This window comes from Python bivittatus, unplaced genomic scaffold (assembly GCF_059951505.1).
Source record: "Python bivittatus isolate LINGU-HERP-01145 unplaced genomic scaffold, Pbiv_v1 ctg000220_np1212, whole genome shotgun sequence".
Classification (NCBI taxonomy): Eukaryota; Metazoa; Chordata; class Lepidosauria; order Squamata; family Pythonidae; genus Python; species Python bivittatus.
In genome coordinates this window covers 25,161,301-25,179,202 of record NW_028277048.1, presented here as the reverse complement: position 1 = coordinate 25,179,202, position 17,902 = coordinate 25,161,301, and the positions used below count along the sequence as shown (strand labels likewise).

Sequence of the window (17,902 nt, the reverse complement as noted above, 5' to 3'; positions counted from 1 at the left end):
GATACAAGTGGCATGAGTACCTTGACAGAGTGAATAATACTATAAAATATAAGTCAGATTCTCAGCTTCCCCGACTTTGTTCTTTTATTTATTTAACTACTGGCTTGGTCATCAACTCTGAGCAGCTTATGTTTCTTCCATATGCAAACACAGTTAAAATGGAAATAATCAACAATAAACTATAGGTAATAAAATAGTCCTATGCCTTTTCTAAAATGTTCAGGGCCAGAGTGACTGATTTGCACCAAGCACTATTTTGTGGTTCATTGAACCCCTATTTATTGAATTAATCCAATTTCTTGAGTTCATATAATGCACAGCTACAAACTAGCCAACTATATTTTAGAATAATTTATGATGAAAGCCCAGCCACTATGCAAATCAGGCCACTACACCTTGCTCAACAAGCCAGAGTTGTACAATATCCAAACCAGAGTATGTCTGCTCTCTGCTAAATGGCTTCTTCATTACTGAGGAAAATAAAGGGTGTTAAACTAGAGGTTGGATAGGAGGAAGTTCAAGAAAATCTGTCTTTAGTCCTTTCCTGCTCTTTTGCGCCTTGTTCCAATTTATCCATAAGCTATAGAGTATTTCCTGCAAACAACTCTCTCCTTCACTCTCAGACCCCTACAATCTCTCAGCATTTTATTCATCCATATGACTATCATTCTGGGGAAGATTAAAGAAGATAAGGATTCTATCTAGATGCACCCCTACCTCCTAAACCAGGTTCTTGGTCTTTTGGGCCTTATTCTCAGCAGCATCTAGCCAACCTTATCTGGATTTAGAAGCTGAAGGTCAGGCCTCATTAGCCCTTGGATGAGAAACCACCTGGGAATTCCAGGCCTGGACTGAAAAATTAAGACAACCAGGAAGAAGGCAATAGGAAGCCACTGCTGTACTGTTGCAAAGAAAACTCTAGTGACAGGGCATATTTACTTTTATTCTGCCCTTGGCTGATCACCTCTAACTTTGTTCTAAGTAATAAATCTGGGAAAGCTGACTTCTGGGAATTGTATCCCTTCTGAAGAAAAATAAAATAAAAACAAAGGGTAAAAAGTCTGCGATAACACAGATCTCACTGTGAATTAATGGATCTGGATCTTTATCATGAATGGAAACTTACATTCATTCTCTCCGTATAACAGAGTAGCAGAATAAATGGGACAGCATCACAGTTCCTCTGAGAACAGATGTGCCCTAGGCCATCTTTTCCCAATATGCATTCCCTTTTTAAAAATTATTTCCTCCCAGAGAAAGTAGGATCCCATTATTACTTCTGGCCCCAAATGGAATCTAGGGACAAGGTATTGGGGGGGGGGGGGAAATGGCAAAAATAGATATTTACCACCAGTTAGGATGGCAGAGGCTTGACTGGGAAAAACAATGCAAGGAAAGATAAAGGAGGCATTTAGAACACACATTTACATAGAAAAATCATCCAACTGGCTCTATATCACTATTAATTAATGAAGAGCCCAAACACCTTTTAAATCGAGTATGACTCAAATCTACAGGTTGACTTCTCAAAAGACTTTCACTTATTTAACTTACATAAAGGAACCAATATGCAAATGAAGGAAATGGCCCATTTCAGTTTCATGGATTATTTTCACTACTTATCAATGTGTTTTCTCACCTCCCAGTTTTAATCCTCTGTTGGATTTAAACAGATTTTCCCTTGCTATTCCTTTAATACAACAAATCATTTAACATCTGAACAAAGTTTGTTTTTTTAAGGTGGCTTTTATTATTTCCTTCTAACTGTTATTTCAATTTCCCATAGCACCTTGGCAATGTCAAAAACAAATACAAATACATGTATAATCTTAACAATTAAGCATGAACCTACTTTACACAATTTCTTGGATTAGACAGCTTTGACAACAGGAATAAACCAAACTGATAAAAATAGATAAGCCAGGTAATTGAGATATATATTATTTAACTGAAGCCATCACTCTGATAAGTGAGACTAGATGTGTCACAGAAGTCAAACTTTTTTGGGAAAGATACAGCTGAGTAGTTTGGTTTATTAAAACAGAAGCCATTTGCACACCAACACTTACATTAGAAATTTCTTTGCGAGGGAAATTTTATCCATAACTGATTTTTTTAAAGTCATTAAATAAAATTGTAGAAGTTGTTAACAGGTTAGCTCTATACTAAATCTTAAGTCTACATTAATACACTCATTCTCATCTCTTCAAGAGTCCAGGGCTGAAGACGCAACTAACCTTCATCCAAAGAAAAAAAGGGGGGGGTGAATCAGAGGTACCATCCTAAAGGAAGCCAACACTATATAATAGATTCTCTCTCACATACACACAAGAGCATGATAGACCATTACAGACTGATGGTGATCTTATGTTTCAGAAGAAAATATCAAAAGTTAAAAGAAAAACCTATTGCATATTTCTTGTAATCAACAGTTTACAAAAGTTTAAGCAACCCCCACCCCGAAGTGCATTTCTGTTGCATTTTATCAGTATACAATGTTGCATTTTATAAATTTAAAATAATCTGTACACATGTAGCAGGAACTTTTACCCAAGTGAATGTTCACTGGATGACAATAAAAATAGTGGATATATTCAGACATTTAGCTGATACTGACGAAGTAATAAGGCCATAGCTATTTAAATTATAGTAAAGCATTGCTTAAGTCACTTAATTGCTACTGATCTGCCCATATCTTCAGGTCAATAAGAAGGGTTTGATTTTAATCTGTTAAAACAGCATCACAACTTTCCAAGCTACCTTGGGAAAAAAAAGAGAAAGCAAATAGAAATGCAAGTTTCATGTATGAAGAATCTCCCCCTTTTCCCTTCTAGAGCAGAAGTACAATACCATGGCTCAGAGTTACTGACCAATACTAAAAATATAGAAATGTGTAGAAAACTCAAAATTTCCTGCTAACAAAGAGCTCCCTTCACAAGGTAACCATCAATACAAGTTCAGGAAACAAAGGTAATTGTGATCTTTATCATCTTGCATATTATTAAATTTCACTAAAACTTTAAGGGTAAAAGGCATGTACATCCAATGATGACCTATTGAAAGGGAAATACAATTGTCTCTTAGTTGACAGTTTTGGCACTGATGCTCTGTGAAATGCAAACATCAGCTTTATCTCTGCTGTTCCAGTATTTACAATGAAAATGCCTGTTTTATTACATTTACCAGTATAAACTATACTGGGCATATCTTTTACATTCAACCATTGCTGAGACATAATGATTTACAAGTTGATCAATGCATCAACTTTCAGTTTTAACCATTCTGATTTGCTCATTTACATTTAATGCACAGCTATGCAGAAAACAAGCACTACCGATATTGCACATCCTTACAGCAAGATAGTAAAATTGCCCTGACAGCGAACCTAAAAAGTTACTGTGTCTCATGTCTAAAATAAAATGGGAAGACTGATGAAAATCCAAGACACTCTTTGAGAATGAAGAATAATAATTAGCCCGAATATCTTTGTCACTCAAAAGTAACTGCAAGAAAAGTTAACAGCATATAGCATATGGTTCTATCTTTTTTTACTTCGTCATTCCTTCTATCTAAAATTTACAGGTTTAGGTATTTATGGTAACAAAATAGGAAGGGATAGTGGAAGAGAATGGAGAGAACATGTTAACTGAGGAAACAGTTATCAAACACTTCAGTTTTAATAAATCCCTCCAAGGTATTAATCTGACATTAGAAAAGCTGCTTTTACACACTTTACACATACATTGCACAAGAGCCACTTGTGTGGGAAAAGCACACATGCGCAGACATAAACTTCAGGATGTACAACACATCCTTTCCCACAATCAATTTTTTTCCCTCACAAGAAAATGCCTGTGAGCTATATTTGCTTCAATATCCAGTAAAGAAAAGAGTTACATTTTGTTGATCCGTCTTTGAATACAAGATTCCACTCAAGCATGGACATATAAACAGAGTTAGATTTCACATGCTTGCATTGCCAGGTAACTTATTTTAAGTAGCATCTTTGCACAAAATTGTATTCTTCTTGAACAGCAATTTTTTTTAATAACTCCCAACAACTGTTACTTCAAATACATCTTTAGTTTGCAATGAGACACTGCCTGATCTATCCTAAGAATAACTATAGTATAGCAGTTCAACTTCTTCCATTCCAAGTGCAATAATCAGATTTATGGGTCTGTTAAAATGAAGTAGTTTTATACATTTTTCAGAACTCTTTAACACTTTCAAGCATTTCACCTTTTGTGTTATGTCCATCAAAAATAGCATTATGAGTAAACCAAAGTGGGTTTGTACTTAAGAGACGTGATCAATTATTTGTTTTAATGTAAAGACTGCCAAGGCTAGCAGTTACTTTAAAATGAGAAATGATTAATAACATGCATAGAAAAAGAATATCTACTGCTTAAGTACATTTACACTTCTCAACCAAATAAAAAAAGTGATTGCCAAGCTGAATAAGTTAGAGAAATGACAAATCTGACTTTATATATATATTTGTGTGTATATATATATATATATATATATATATGTGTGTGTGTGTGTGTGTGTGTGTATATATATATATATATACACACACACACACACATACTTATAAAAATAGATATGAGTGTTCTCAAAGCCATTGATAGAGAATGTCTACTGAATAAGAAACTGCCAAAACATTTCTGGCTAAGAAAATTCAGAAGATTAACATTTTCACAGTTAATTATTTATCTGCCACTGACATTTTAAAGTTATCACTAACGTACACAAACTAAAAATGCATGGTGGTGTCTCACAATTGAGTTTTCCAGTGTTCACAACTAATGACTTTAGATTTGTATACTTGCTACTAACTAAAGAATCCGATATATTTTCCCCTAACACTTTAATACAGAACCTTGAACTCTAGCATGCTGATTCTGGAAGATAAACATGTTGTAATTGTCCTATTTCTTTTCTTAAGTACTACGATCATCAGGTTGTAAACCACACTGCTTGTTGCACAACATTGTTATTCTAATTAACATAAGGCTATGCTAATGTTCTTGCCAATATTCTCCAAAGTAAGTTTTCAGTTATCAGCTCTATCAAACAGGGAAACTTAATCTTTGTATTTAGTCTCCCCATTAAATAAAACCTGATTTCTGGTATAGATTGAAGCTCCTTCAATTAGAAAAAGTGTTTTCAGTATATCAAAGTATGGCCCTAGAGTGGCCAGACTATTTATTAAAGTGAAGTCAGACCTCCAAAATTATCTTGCCTCATTCTAGAGAATTCAGCATATTAAAGAGCTGAAAAACTCAATTCAATGCAGCAAAGTAATGTTTACTGTACAGTTTTCACTTTTCCTATTTTTAGTTCTGCATTAGTACCAGAATAACTACATTCCAGCTAGATGTGCTTAATTCTGTAATAAAGGATCAGAGAAAACATCAAAGCAGTGAAAAAATAAAACAATGCTATCCCTAATTAGAGAAAATGCTGGAACAAATTAAAATCTTACCCACTATTCCTTGTTTACTAATCTTGCTGTTTGCATACTCCAGAATAAAATCATACAGTTTTAAAAGCTGACCAAAATTAGTAAAGTCAAAGACTATATTTCCAAAACACAAAAGCCTACAGTAGTACAATCAGTTATCATCAGTGACTAAATCATGACATAACAGGTATATGGCTACACTCATTCATACTGACCAAGCATGTCAGTTTTGGGGCTGAATTGTAATGCAAGGCCATTAATGGCATACATGTCATCTTACAAGCCATACCTTGAATAGATTTTTAAAAGTAATTTATATCTTTTACAGTTTTTTCCAAAAAAAAAAATATTTGCCCCCTCTTCAAGTAAGAAACATGCTAATATGTATATTTGTTCCTCATCTTTAATAAGCTAATTCATAATGCAAAAATCTAATTCAAACAAGAAATTAAAAACAGAAAGTTACAAAAATTATAATCTTTATCATATTTATATTGATTCTATTTCTCCAGCATTTTGTATCACTTCGAGATGAATATTGGGATCCCTTTAAGCTCTCTCACATTGCAAACCCTGTGCTCTTGAATTTACTGTCCACTTTTCCTATATTTATATTTCTCTGAGCTGGCCAGTTTCTCCTCTACTGCTCTTTAGTTCATAGTTCTGATTAAATAAAAAGTTTGATCAATTTTCCTTTGGTGATCGCAGTGGCACACACTGTTCCTTGCCAACTCGCCGAGGCGCTCCCTGAGGAGAAGACCTACGTCCACATTGGCGCCTCTGTTCCCTGATTTTTCCTGCAGCTCCTTTGGGAGGACCATTGCCTCTGAAAACAGCAAAGTCTTTCATCCGTCCTTCAGACTTTTCATGTGCCTTCTCTCCAGCTTTCTCATGGGTGCCATTTTCTTCTGTTTTGGCAGGGGAGGTTACATTAGAACGCAGCTCCCTAAGTGGCTGAGCAGGAACAGAAGGTACTTCTTTTGGAGGTTTCTGACAAACTTCAGCATAACTGAGCTTCCGGGGTTCCTTACCAAAAGAAAAAGTAATATACCTCTGTCAAGGGGTATCATCAAGGTGCACATGCTAGTGACAATTTAAAATTAAAGCCTTATTTAGCAATTGTATATATTTGCTCTTCTACCCTTTTCATCCAAACAAGTCTTACATTTTTATTCCAGTTTTTTTTTAAGGTTAAATTCTGTACTCACCAGTACCTCTACTATACAAACTGGAAGGTGGTTTATTAAAACTATCCAAAATGACAGAAAGTAGTACACTTACCTGTATAATTACAGCAGGCATTGTGTTTGCATTGGTTGTGGATGAAGTGGTGTTTGTCCTGGGTGATTTTACAGTACTGGGAGGGCATACAGATGAAGGTGGGGAAGTCTGACTTGCAGCCTCCTTATGCACATGAACCTCTTCTAGTTTCTTATCTTGCTGAGTGGCACTAGAAAATGCATTAAGACAATGGTGTGCAATCTTGTAGACTAGATGAATTTTTTAAAAAATTAAACCTAATTGAAGAACTGGGGCATTTTCAAAGGGATTAACCGTCAGTTTTGGAAATAAAGGCAGCCATGACTTTTTCTTTGTTTCATGCTTTCAGTGTTGGTTGATTAAGACAGCTACCCTAATCAATGTTTTCAAAAGGAATCAACTTGTGCAGTATTTTCTGTCCGAGGCTTATGTTAGGAGGAAAACAACTGCTACCAGTCAATTTTACTGGTATTGGAACTAAAAAAAAAAAGTATTTGTGCTTCTCTCACCATACAAAATAATTATTGGTGATACCTGCAATTGGAAAATCAATCTCCATACCTTAATCCAGGAAGATCAATCCCATAGGGAGAACTGGCATTCATGACAGGCTGAACAATACTTTGGCCCTGTTCTTCCTGAGTGGATGTTAGACAACTAACTGTTAAATCTTTGTTTTCCTAAATGGAGCAAAAAGAAAGAAAGAAAAAAGAATGTTTGCAAAAGTACAGGTTAAAACCTAAATCTATGTGAATTACTATTACAGGTGAGAAGAACAATTAGATATCATATAGGGTAAAGGCTACCTCACAGAGCATGGAGATCAAGAACGGACAACCTGTTGATTGCCAGAGTAGTAAGGATCGAAGTGGGCAGTGGAATGACAAAAAAATGGGGAGGAACACATCACAAATATGAGCAAGGCTCAATCCAAAAACTTGTAAAAAACACACAGAACAAGGGGCTCCATCAACCCTATCCCAATGCCTAGTGCAGCCCCATCCAAAATTAAAGATAAAAGCCCTGGATTTGGGGGGAGGGGGGAGGGCTCTTATATCTACAGACACTCAGTCTTGGTAGGATTAAGTCAGAGTTGGCTTCTCCCCATCCAGACCCACACAGCCTCCAGGTACTGGGAGAGGACCATGACTTGGCTGGCCCGAGGTCAAAAGATATAATTGGGTATCATCAGCATACTGATGATAGTGAACTCCAAACTGACAGATCACCATACCCAGTGGTTCCACATAGATGTTAAACAGTAGGGGAGACACCATTGAACCTTGTGGCCTAGGAAGTGACCAATTCCCCCCCTGCCAACCCTGAGTGGAACTGGCCATGAAGGAACTAGCCAGTCCAGAAAAAATATCATGGTCAACAGTATCAAAAGCTGCTGAGAGATTGAGGAGCACAAGGATAGATGTACCACCCCCATCCTCACTCCACCGAAGGTCATCAACAAGCTTGGCCAATGCTATCTTCGTACTAAATCCCAGCTGAAGCCTGACTGAAATAGGTCTAGAGAATCTGCTTCCTCTGAGCTCTCTGCAACTGTAGACTAACCACCTTCTTAACAACCATCCCTAAAAAAAAGTATGGTTGGAGACAGGATAATTGTCCAAGACTGTTGGATCTAAGTATCACTTGTTAAGGAGAGGGCATACTACTGTCTCCTTCAAAGCTGAAGGCACCAACCCCTCTCTCAAGGAGAACACCACCACAGCATGGAGCCAATTACAGGTCACTTCCTGTGCCACCTTAAGAATCCAAGAGGGACTTGGATCTAACAAGCAGATGGCTGATCTGACAGTGCAGAAACTCTGCCCACTTCTTCAAGAGTCATTGACTCAAACTCATCCCGGATCACGCCACAAGACCAAGTCCCAGGCAGCTCAACCAGACCTGCCCAAAGATCAACCCTAAGCAGTTCTAAGTGACTTTAATTGGCAAACAGTAAGAATATTCCTCCCAATGGCCCTGCAGATGATGTGGTTGCCTGTCCCTCCCTAGCAGGGACTGGGTCACCCTAAACAGGCCATTGTTTGACTATCACTGGACACAATAAGAGTAGAGAAATACTGACGCTTCACCACTCTTATTGTCATAAGGCTATCCCAAATACAGGCTCTTACCTGTGTTTGATAACATTCGCTCCCAGTCTTCCTCCAATGACAGTCTAGGTATCTCTTTTGATACTTAATATCCCAGACCTCCTTGGTAAACCAAGGTGTACCCCGGGATTTGTGCATAGAGAGGGGCTGCTTAGGGGTAATATAGGCCAAAGTCCCAGGCAGGGACTAAGGCCTAAGGCCTCAGCTGAATCACCCACCAGATAAAACCCCAAGCTTCCTCAGGGGAAACCCCAAGCTTCCTCTGGAAACCCACTGGCTCCATCAGTTGACTGTGGCCACCTGATCGAATGGGCTCTATCCCCCCCCAGAGGAGGCAACTAGAGAGTGATCTATCCATGGCAACGGACAAGATGTTAATATTCTTCACTACCAGATACAGTTGCAACTGCCGAGACAAAAAACAGATCTAATATGCGGCCACTGGTATACGTCAGGCCATCAATTACTTGGGACAAGTCCGTGGTTGCCAAGGAAGCCATAAACTCCTGAGTTGCATCACCACCAGATGACAAATTGGCTGCTTTTATCAGTGAGGTTAATTAAACTAAGCAGAACTCTAGCTAGGAAAATCTTAATTTCATATCCAAACTAGAACTCTTGGTTTGTTGCTTCCAAACAAACCAGGAACTGTAAATCAAGTCTAATCCTCCTTTTGCTATTCTGACTTATAAAGAGAGCAATCAAACTGGATAACCAGTTCTAATACAATGCTACATCTTTGCTGCCTGGAGAATTCCTGGTTAGCTTAACAATCATTCCTGATGGTGACAAGAGCTAGACTACAGGTAGTCCCGGTTTAGCAATCGTTCGAACTTACAACAGCACTGAAAAAGTAGCTTTATGGCTGGCCCTCAAACTTATGACCATCACAGCATCCCCGTGGTCACATGATCATGATTCGGGCACTTTGCAACCGGTGCGCATTTATGACCATTGCAGCATCCCACGGTCACATGATCACCATTTGCAAGCTTCATATCTAGCTTCCAATAAGCAAAGTCAATGGGGAAACTAGCAGTCACAAGTCATGGTCATGTGATGTCGCACTTAATGATCGCAGGTGATTCACAACAACTGCTGTGGAACTGATATAAGTCAGGCATGGTCATGTGATGTTTCACTTAACTGCATCGCTTAGTGAAGGAGCTGCTGGTCCCAACTGCAGTCATTAAGTGAGGACTCCCTGTAATTGGGCACTAATATGCTACTGAAGAACTATAAGCCAAGTTTTTCAACAATTTTTGCTTACGGCTGGATGTGAAAATAGCACCTTAGAATAAAATTTCATTTTCCTACACTGTACTGGTGAAAGCCCAAAATGTACTAAGGCTTGAATTTTACAATACATATATATGAAATACAGCAAAACCAACTTTTGCAATAGCTATCAGTTTTGCTCTTGCTCATTTATAAGGTGTTTTTATTCATCATATCCCCATATCAGTATATCCAAGAATAGAAATAAAATAACATTTCATTTTTTGGGTTCAAGGAACTGTAGTGGGAATGAATTAAGTGTAACACTGTCAAGCAATATACAGATAAAAAATGCCATGCAAGATTAAAATTTATTCTGAAAGAGAGAATATGAAAACAATGAATATTAGAAGTAAGTACCTTTTCTTTGCTTATTCCTTTAACTATATCTGACATCCTATTCTCCAGAACAGGATCTCCTTGTGTTTTTATCATGCTGCCTGGCAAGGGAGGGAAATTTGAGGCTAGCAAGTCAAACTTTGGCGTCAAAGTCTTGGTTTCAACTGAAGATTGAGGTCGCTAAAAAAGACAAGTAGCATGTTAATATGCTGTAAAGAATAGTGTATTATTCTCTTGTTAATCTTATTTGCAAAAAACAGAGTACGCCATGAGAAATTGGTTATCCAATCCTAACATTCTTCAAAAACCAGAGATGTAGCTTTATCAGTTATGAAACAACTCTAAAGCTACTCATGATTGTGTGAAGGATTCAATCTGTCAATTCTGTATTTAGTTTAAATTTTCTTAATTCAGTTAAGAGAATGTTCCTGCTGATTACCCTAGATTAATATATACATATACAATCTTATTTACAATTTTATATGATTGAATATTTCAACAGATTTTAATTAGTTGATTCATAGGAACTGTTGCATCCTTTACAATAGAACCATATACTTTTTTCCTTTTTGTGTTAAGATGGAGTGGCTGAGGATTCAAAAGCTGACTGACTCTGGGACAATACCAACTATACCTCTAGATGGGGTTGTGCTTCCCCAGAAAGAGCTGCTATAAAATTTGGAGATGCTCCTGGGCATGCACTTAGCAACTAATGGAACAATAAGTGAAAGCTGTAGCTAGGAAGGCCCTTGCCCAGCTTTGGTGATACACCAATTGCAACCTTAGAATAGACAATGCTGACTACAGTGACTCAAGCTCTTGTAACCTCAAGAGTGGACTACTATAATGCACTCTACATGGGGCTGCCCTTAAAGACCACCTAGAACCTACAATTAGTACAAAATGCAATCCCTTTCATATTAACCAAGACAACCCGATATTGTCATATAACACTAATACTCCAACTGCATTGTTTACCAGTTTGTTCCAGCCATGTGTAATTCAAGATGCTGGTGATCACCTCTGAAGCCCTACATGGCTTGAGGCCTGGCTATCTTTGAGGCCTCCTGCTCCAAATCAAATCTGCTCACCCAGCGTGCTTATGGAGAGTGCTACTAACAGTCCTCACCCCATGAGAGATGCAATAGGAAGGGACTGAAAGACAAGCATTCTCTGCATGAGATCCTTCCCTGTGGAATGTCCTCCCACCAAATATAAGAACTGCACCCCTAGTATTCCAGAAGGTTTTAAAAACATGGCATTTTTAATGTGCATTTGAGGACTGAGGCAAGGGTGAAAGACATGACTTTGGGCGGCTTACAATAAAAAACTATAAAATAGTAATATAAAAAGAGTTAACAAGCAAAAAAAAAAAAATATTAGAATTAAAAGGCAGGGAGAGGCAACAGATATTAACAACAATGGAGCTACCACAGCAACTCACATTTCCTTGGGACCCCCAGGCCTGATGACGTAACCAAGTTTTGAGGGACTTACGGAAAATTAACAGGGACGGAGCCAACCTCAATATGAATTGTATGTTATGCTGTAAGCCACTTAGAGTAGTATGATTGAAGTGGCATAGAAGCATTTGTAAATTAATGACCCAATTAGTTACGGAATATTTTATTCAGCCAGAGAAAAAGTCCAGATTTCTAAAGCCAGTTAAATTTGGAAGGATTAAAGATTTGTCCCCATCTAATTTTAAAGTATACCTGATTACTTGTTACTTCAAAATTAGAAATAAGGACCCTAAGGAACTTCTTGTGTATTACTTGAAATCAATTACAGCAACTTGAGTTCCAATGGAAATTCCCCTGTGCCTTCCCATTTTACATTTTCTCTAGTTTCTTTATCGTCAACATAACAAGTTACACTCCATTGGTTCCTTATTTCAAAAAATTCAGATTCAGGCTTCTCAAATGTATTTAATTTAGTTTAAGGAAGAAGTAAAGTTAATGTTGGGGAAGGGGGGGAACAACTACGCGATCTTTCAAAGTGTTTAGTTAAAGGTTTAATTTTTCTAAATAATTGGCTGAGTAATACTTTATTTAGAAAATGGGTTGGCTCTAAAGTAACATGAGAAAGAATAATGTGCAAAATTCACCATTCCAGTGACACACATTCTCCTGTTCCTTGGCAAATTCTTTTTTTCTCCTGGAATGTGCCAATCCAGGTGCTCTGATCTGAAAACTGGTTCAGAATGGTGCAAATCATTTCCTGTTGCAGAATATTTTGTTCTAGGAAACTACCAAATCATCCCCAGAATCACTGCATTAGTGCATTCAAGGAAAAAAACTAAACATTTTTGGAACACTGGAACATCATGTCTCCAAAAAGTGAGTTTTAAATGCATCTAATGGAAAACAGACCTTACTGTAATGCTTTCTGATTCACAATGGACATTTCTGTGGAACTCACAACCTACCTGAACTATTTCTGCTTATCCCTGCCTATAAAGTTGACATATTAATCCCTCGGTTTGAAACATATGTTGGAGAGGCTTTAGAGGTACAGGAACACTCACATGCATGTAGCTCATGTATCCAGAAATATGTATTTTGGCAGTAAGTTCAAACTCCCAGGTTTTCTGACATCCCAAAGCAACTTTTATTTTGCCTGGCTGTAATTCTTCTTTCAATTTCATAAAGGCTCAGTTCTCTTGATGGCAGCTTAGACAGAAATTGCTGCTGCTTAGAATCTGATTCTGGACTATCACTGTTTAATGCTTAAGTTTGGGTATGGAATACTGCTCTACCTGAGAAACATTAGAAAGCTTAAGCAATTTGAAACTGGATGTATTTGTCAACATACGTTTCGCTCTTATTAGGCTTATTATGAACCAAACACATTTCCTCAGTCCCTCACCTCAGCTGTCCTTTTGGCGAGAGAGATTCTAAGACAAAGTAGTATAAGAGGACAGATAAAAAGGATTTCTTTGTTTATCTGGTGATACTTCTGCAGCCATATAAAATGAACACTTAACAAACAGAAAAAGTAATCAGGTAAGTTATTTGATACTTCTGAAGATTAATTTTGATTGCCCGAATATTTCTTGTAGTTCAATTTATAATGCAAAACCTTTTACAAAATAAGGTATTTTTTTTAATTCACATACAATTCTATGATGCTCCAGAAGAGGCTAATAACATTTTCAATATCAGATGACTACACGATTGTAATAAAAGCAAAGAAACACTTACTGATAGCCTGTCATCTTCCCGTCTCCTCCGACCTCTGAAAATGTTTCTTCTACAAATTAGCAAAGAAAAGCCTCCATGAATATTATGTTTACTGACTGATATGCATTAATGACATAAATGCCATAACAATACAAAGATCTTACCTGCCTCTGCCCATGCCATAATCACCATTTTGTTCTACATGAGTAATCTGAGACTCCTTCTGTGAATAGCTGGGCCCTTGATGTCCGGACAGTGAATTTGCTTGCCGTTCTGACTGAAAGTTCCGTAAAGTGGTTCTATGCAAGTGTCCATCACCTACTGAAACAGCACTGAGTGTGGAGGGTGCTTCTGATGAGTGTTCTGAGCTACCTGACAACCGGAAGTGAGTCTTCACACTGGATTGACATATAAAAACAAACGAATATATGAATTCCTGCTACTACACAATTATATTACCCCAAAGCGACTGTGACCTCAGAGGAAGTTAATGTCTTAAGAAGCAAGGAAACATTTTTTCCTGATCATAACTATATAGATCTGTTTGTTAGCCAAACTACAATTAAGAACTGGCAAACACATTTCTTCAAATCAATTCCTATAGAGTACTATCCAACCACAACTGTTCCCTAGGCAGTTTATAAATGTATTACTAACATAGTACTGATATCTATATATCTCAATAAAGCCAGTACCATATAAATAGAAACAAATAATAAAATACAGATAGGATTTCACCAAAAACAGCAGCAGAACAATATTCAGTAAATCTAACATAGTTTTCTAAAATGCTTGCCATCAAAAAAACTATGTTTCTGTGCACCTCAATATTTCACTTTAAATTACAACTTCAACCACATAAAACAAGACTGTATATAGATGGCAAGTGCATTGCTATGGATGTTAAAGAGATTACACTGAACATATATTTAGGAGCAGAAAGATAGGACCATACAGGTATACAGTATCACATTTTCATGTTACATAATCACTTTCAATTTCTGTTTATAATCCCGTCCATCCCTTTCCTAAATTCAGATAAAATATTCTGATAGTTATTCCACTTTCATCCTCTTTTCCTCTCCTATTCAGAGCTGAATTTAAGGAATTACAATCAAATGCTTCTTTTTTCATTTGGGGTTGAGGAGCCATCTAAATTTTAGACAACCAAGGATGTCTATTCCCCTCCCCACTATTCCTATTCAGTGATATAATAGTATGAAACTTACAGTTGATTGATAAGTAAAGAGGATATAACAATCCTCTAAGTTTTTTATTTAACATCTATTTCCTTCTTCTTAAGAAGTTCCAATGCAGAAACTCCTCCTTTACCAAGGATTCTTAAGTAATTCTGAAATAACCCAAGACTGCCCTAAAAAGGACCCCTCTGCCTTTAAGTCAAGGGCAGACAATTTTGGAGGGGAAATATTTGTTTTTGCCCTCTTGAGTGTCATAGGAATATTTGTGGTCAAATTTCAATGGTACACATGAGTGGGGACGGTTACTTCAGCCCGCCCCACTCAGTCCAGCAGAAGGCGCATGTTGCAGACCCCACCGGTCAAGGAATTTCGACTGGTGGGGTCTAGGCAGAGGGCCTTTTCTGCCATGGTCCCCGCCCTATGGAACAATCTGCCTCCCAAGGTCCGGTGTGCCCCCACTCTCATGGCCTTCAGGAAAGGGGTGAAATCCTGGCTGTGCCAGAAGGCCTGGGGGCCGGATGGGGGTTCGCACCGGTGGAGGTGGCTTGTGGGGTTATTGACCTTGCCCCCCCATCATCTTGAATGTTTTTAGTATTTATGTACAGGGTTTGTTTTTTATACTGGATTTTTAATGGATTAATTTATTTTAACTATTTATAGGGTATTTTTAATTGTTGATGGGGTTTTTGATTTTAACTGTGAGCCGCCCAGAGTCACCCGCTGGAGGGAAATGGGCAGCATACAAATTAATAATAAAAAAATAAAAAAAATAAAAAATAAAATAAAATAAAAATAAAAATAAAATAAAATAAAATAAAATAAAATAAAAAATTACCATAGCTTTGAAAAATGACCCCTCATGGGAAAACAAATTATATAAGCAATGACCAAATGAACAATGTTTCAGTTCAAGAAAACAATGATTTCAAAAAGATTTTCTTAAAATGATCTGTTTGCACAACATGCTTAAAAGGGAGATGGTGATTTGGGTATCATGTGACTACCATAAGGAAATTAACTAACCAAAAAGAAGCACAGAAGTTAGTTTTAGACTAAAACAAGTTTAGATCAAAATATTGCCATGAATGTTTGAGTTCAAAATGATTCTCCTCAAACATATTGGGCAAGCAGAGTAAAAAAACAGATAGCACATTAACTATATTTCCAAAATAGAATCCTAGAGAGGTCTTGCAAAATCTATCTATCTATCTATCTATCTATCTATCTATCTATCTATCTATCTATCTATCTATCTATCTATCTATCTATCTATCTATCTATCTATGGGCTTCTTAAATACACCAATTACAGTGCCTGATTAGAAAGTCCTTTTGGCTGAAAATTGTTAAAGAAATGGGGGGAAAAATAACACAACAATCTATTATAATAAATTCTGCTGTGTGTTTATTGTCCATATTTTCCAAGACCAATATTCAAAATTTGTTTTTCATTTTTTATAGTAATAATATGAAATTCAAGGTTATTCACCTCCATTTGATTTTTCAAATATATTGCTCAATATTGTCTTTTTTAACATTATAAACCAGACCAAAATATTTAACTATCCTAAAAATGAATCATAAAAACTAGATATGTGCAAACCCTACCATTCTAGAAATGGAACGTTATACACATCTCAGGAATACTCAGTTTCTCCTCTAGACACACACCAATCATGTCAGAGTTGTTCCTGAAAGTTAATCACCCAAGCCAGAAACAGCTTTCAGTTCAGATTAACTTTCAGAAAACTGTTGGACCACCACTGGACAGGCAAGATCATTGAAGCCCAGAGTAAGAACATTTAGTTCTAAAATTCTCTAAAGAGTTTTGTTCCCGGAACAAGTGGCTTTGCATCTAGCTAATTCCTTCCCTTTTGATACCATATACTCTAAGCACTTGAACTTAGTCATCACAGCTTCCAATTAGCCTTCTTTGACACTGTTAAATCCCATATCCTCACAAAACAAATCTTTCCTTTTAGATTCACCTAAAACTAAAAACTGATTTTTTTTTTTTAATTAAGAAGGATAAAGTTCTATAGTTTATGTTCTCACTAGCGGCCATGAACTTTAGCCTCACCAGGTTTGTGCAGAGGCAGTTCTGCACAATGCTATTCTATTGTGATTCTATTACTTCAGCAAAGTAAGTTTTAGTAAGTAGAAATCACTCATAGACATATTTTATGAGGGAATTCATCTATATTCAAATCTTTATAACTGTATCATGGCAGAAACCTATTTGCAGACTATATTACAGAGGTGGGCGCTGCATGGGCTAGTAGCTCTAGTTACTTCTTTCTGCTGTTGTATTTGAAACTCTGATTGCCCCCATCATATGCCTGGCTTTGGAGAAAAACTCATTTTAAATGTAGCATGCTCCACATCACACCCATGTAAGCTATCAAAATTAACAAATATCAACTAAACTCAGCCAGTAATCTCCCCTATTTCAAACCTCCCTAAAAACAAAGGGTTTTTTTTCCCCGCAGCTGGCAGCCCCAAAACCCAATTAAACTTCCTGTAGATTTTAGCAAAACTATCTTAGATATGAAGAAAACATAAAACTGAAGAAAATATAATACACATGTAAAATTGAAGCAGGAGTTGACAGGAATTCCCTTATAAGCATGCATAAAATAAGTACAATCTTTCATTGAAACAGTTTGGTGATTGCCCAAGTTCTGTTTCACCCTTAGTAGTGGAGGCTCATTGGATGACTTTGAGCCAATCATCCTTTCTCAGTTCAAACTACCTCACAGGATTGTTTGGGGGGGGTGGTTGGAGATCAGAAGGGAGTACTATATACACTGCCTTGAACTCCTGTACAAAATACATGATATAAATTACCAAATAAATAAATGTCAGAAGTATAAAGCCAATATACATCACAAAAAAACTTCAATTACATTTTAATGGACTGTTGAATTACAGATAGTCCTCGCCTAACGACCACAATTGGGACCAGAGCTTCCGTCGCTAAGTGATGCAGTCATTAGGCGAAACATCATGTGACTGCATCACTTAGTAAAAGCGATTCCGGCAGTCCCGGTTGCCGTCATTAACT

General features: G+C 37.1%; 1 protein-coding gene across 7 annotated transcripts in view; it reads right to left on the bottom strand.

The window, feature by feature from the left end:
• Positions 1–1,726: 1,726 nt before the first annotated feature.
• The window catches only part of LARP4 (La ribonucleoprotein 4), a 44,462-nt gene continuing 28,286 nt past the window's right edge, over positions 1,727–17,902 (bottom strand). For all 7 annotated transcript variants that reach the window (XM_088138177.1, XM_088138180.1, XM_088138182.1 and 4 more), the window contains 6 exons: positions 13,805–14,038; positions 13,662–13,710; positions 10,480–10,638; positions 7,292–7,410; positions 6,752–6,920; positions 1,727–6,496 (listed from right to left, as the gene is read on the bottom strand). In XM_088138177.1, coding sequence (XP_087994303.1) covers positions 6,155–6,496; positions 6,752–6,920; positions 7,292–7,410; positions 10,480–10,638; positions 13,662–13,710; positions 13,805–14,038 — 1,072 coding nt within the window. In that variant the 3' untranslated portion in view covers positions 1,727–6,154. The remainder of the gene's footprint in view (positions 6,497–6,751; positions 6,921–7,291; positions 7,411–10,479; positions 10,639–13,661; positions 13,711–13,804; positions 14,039–17,902) is intronic.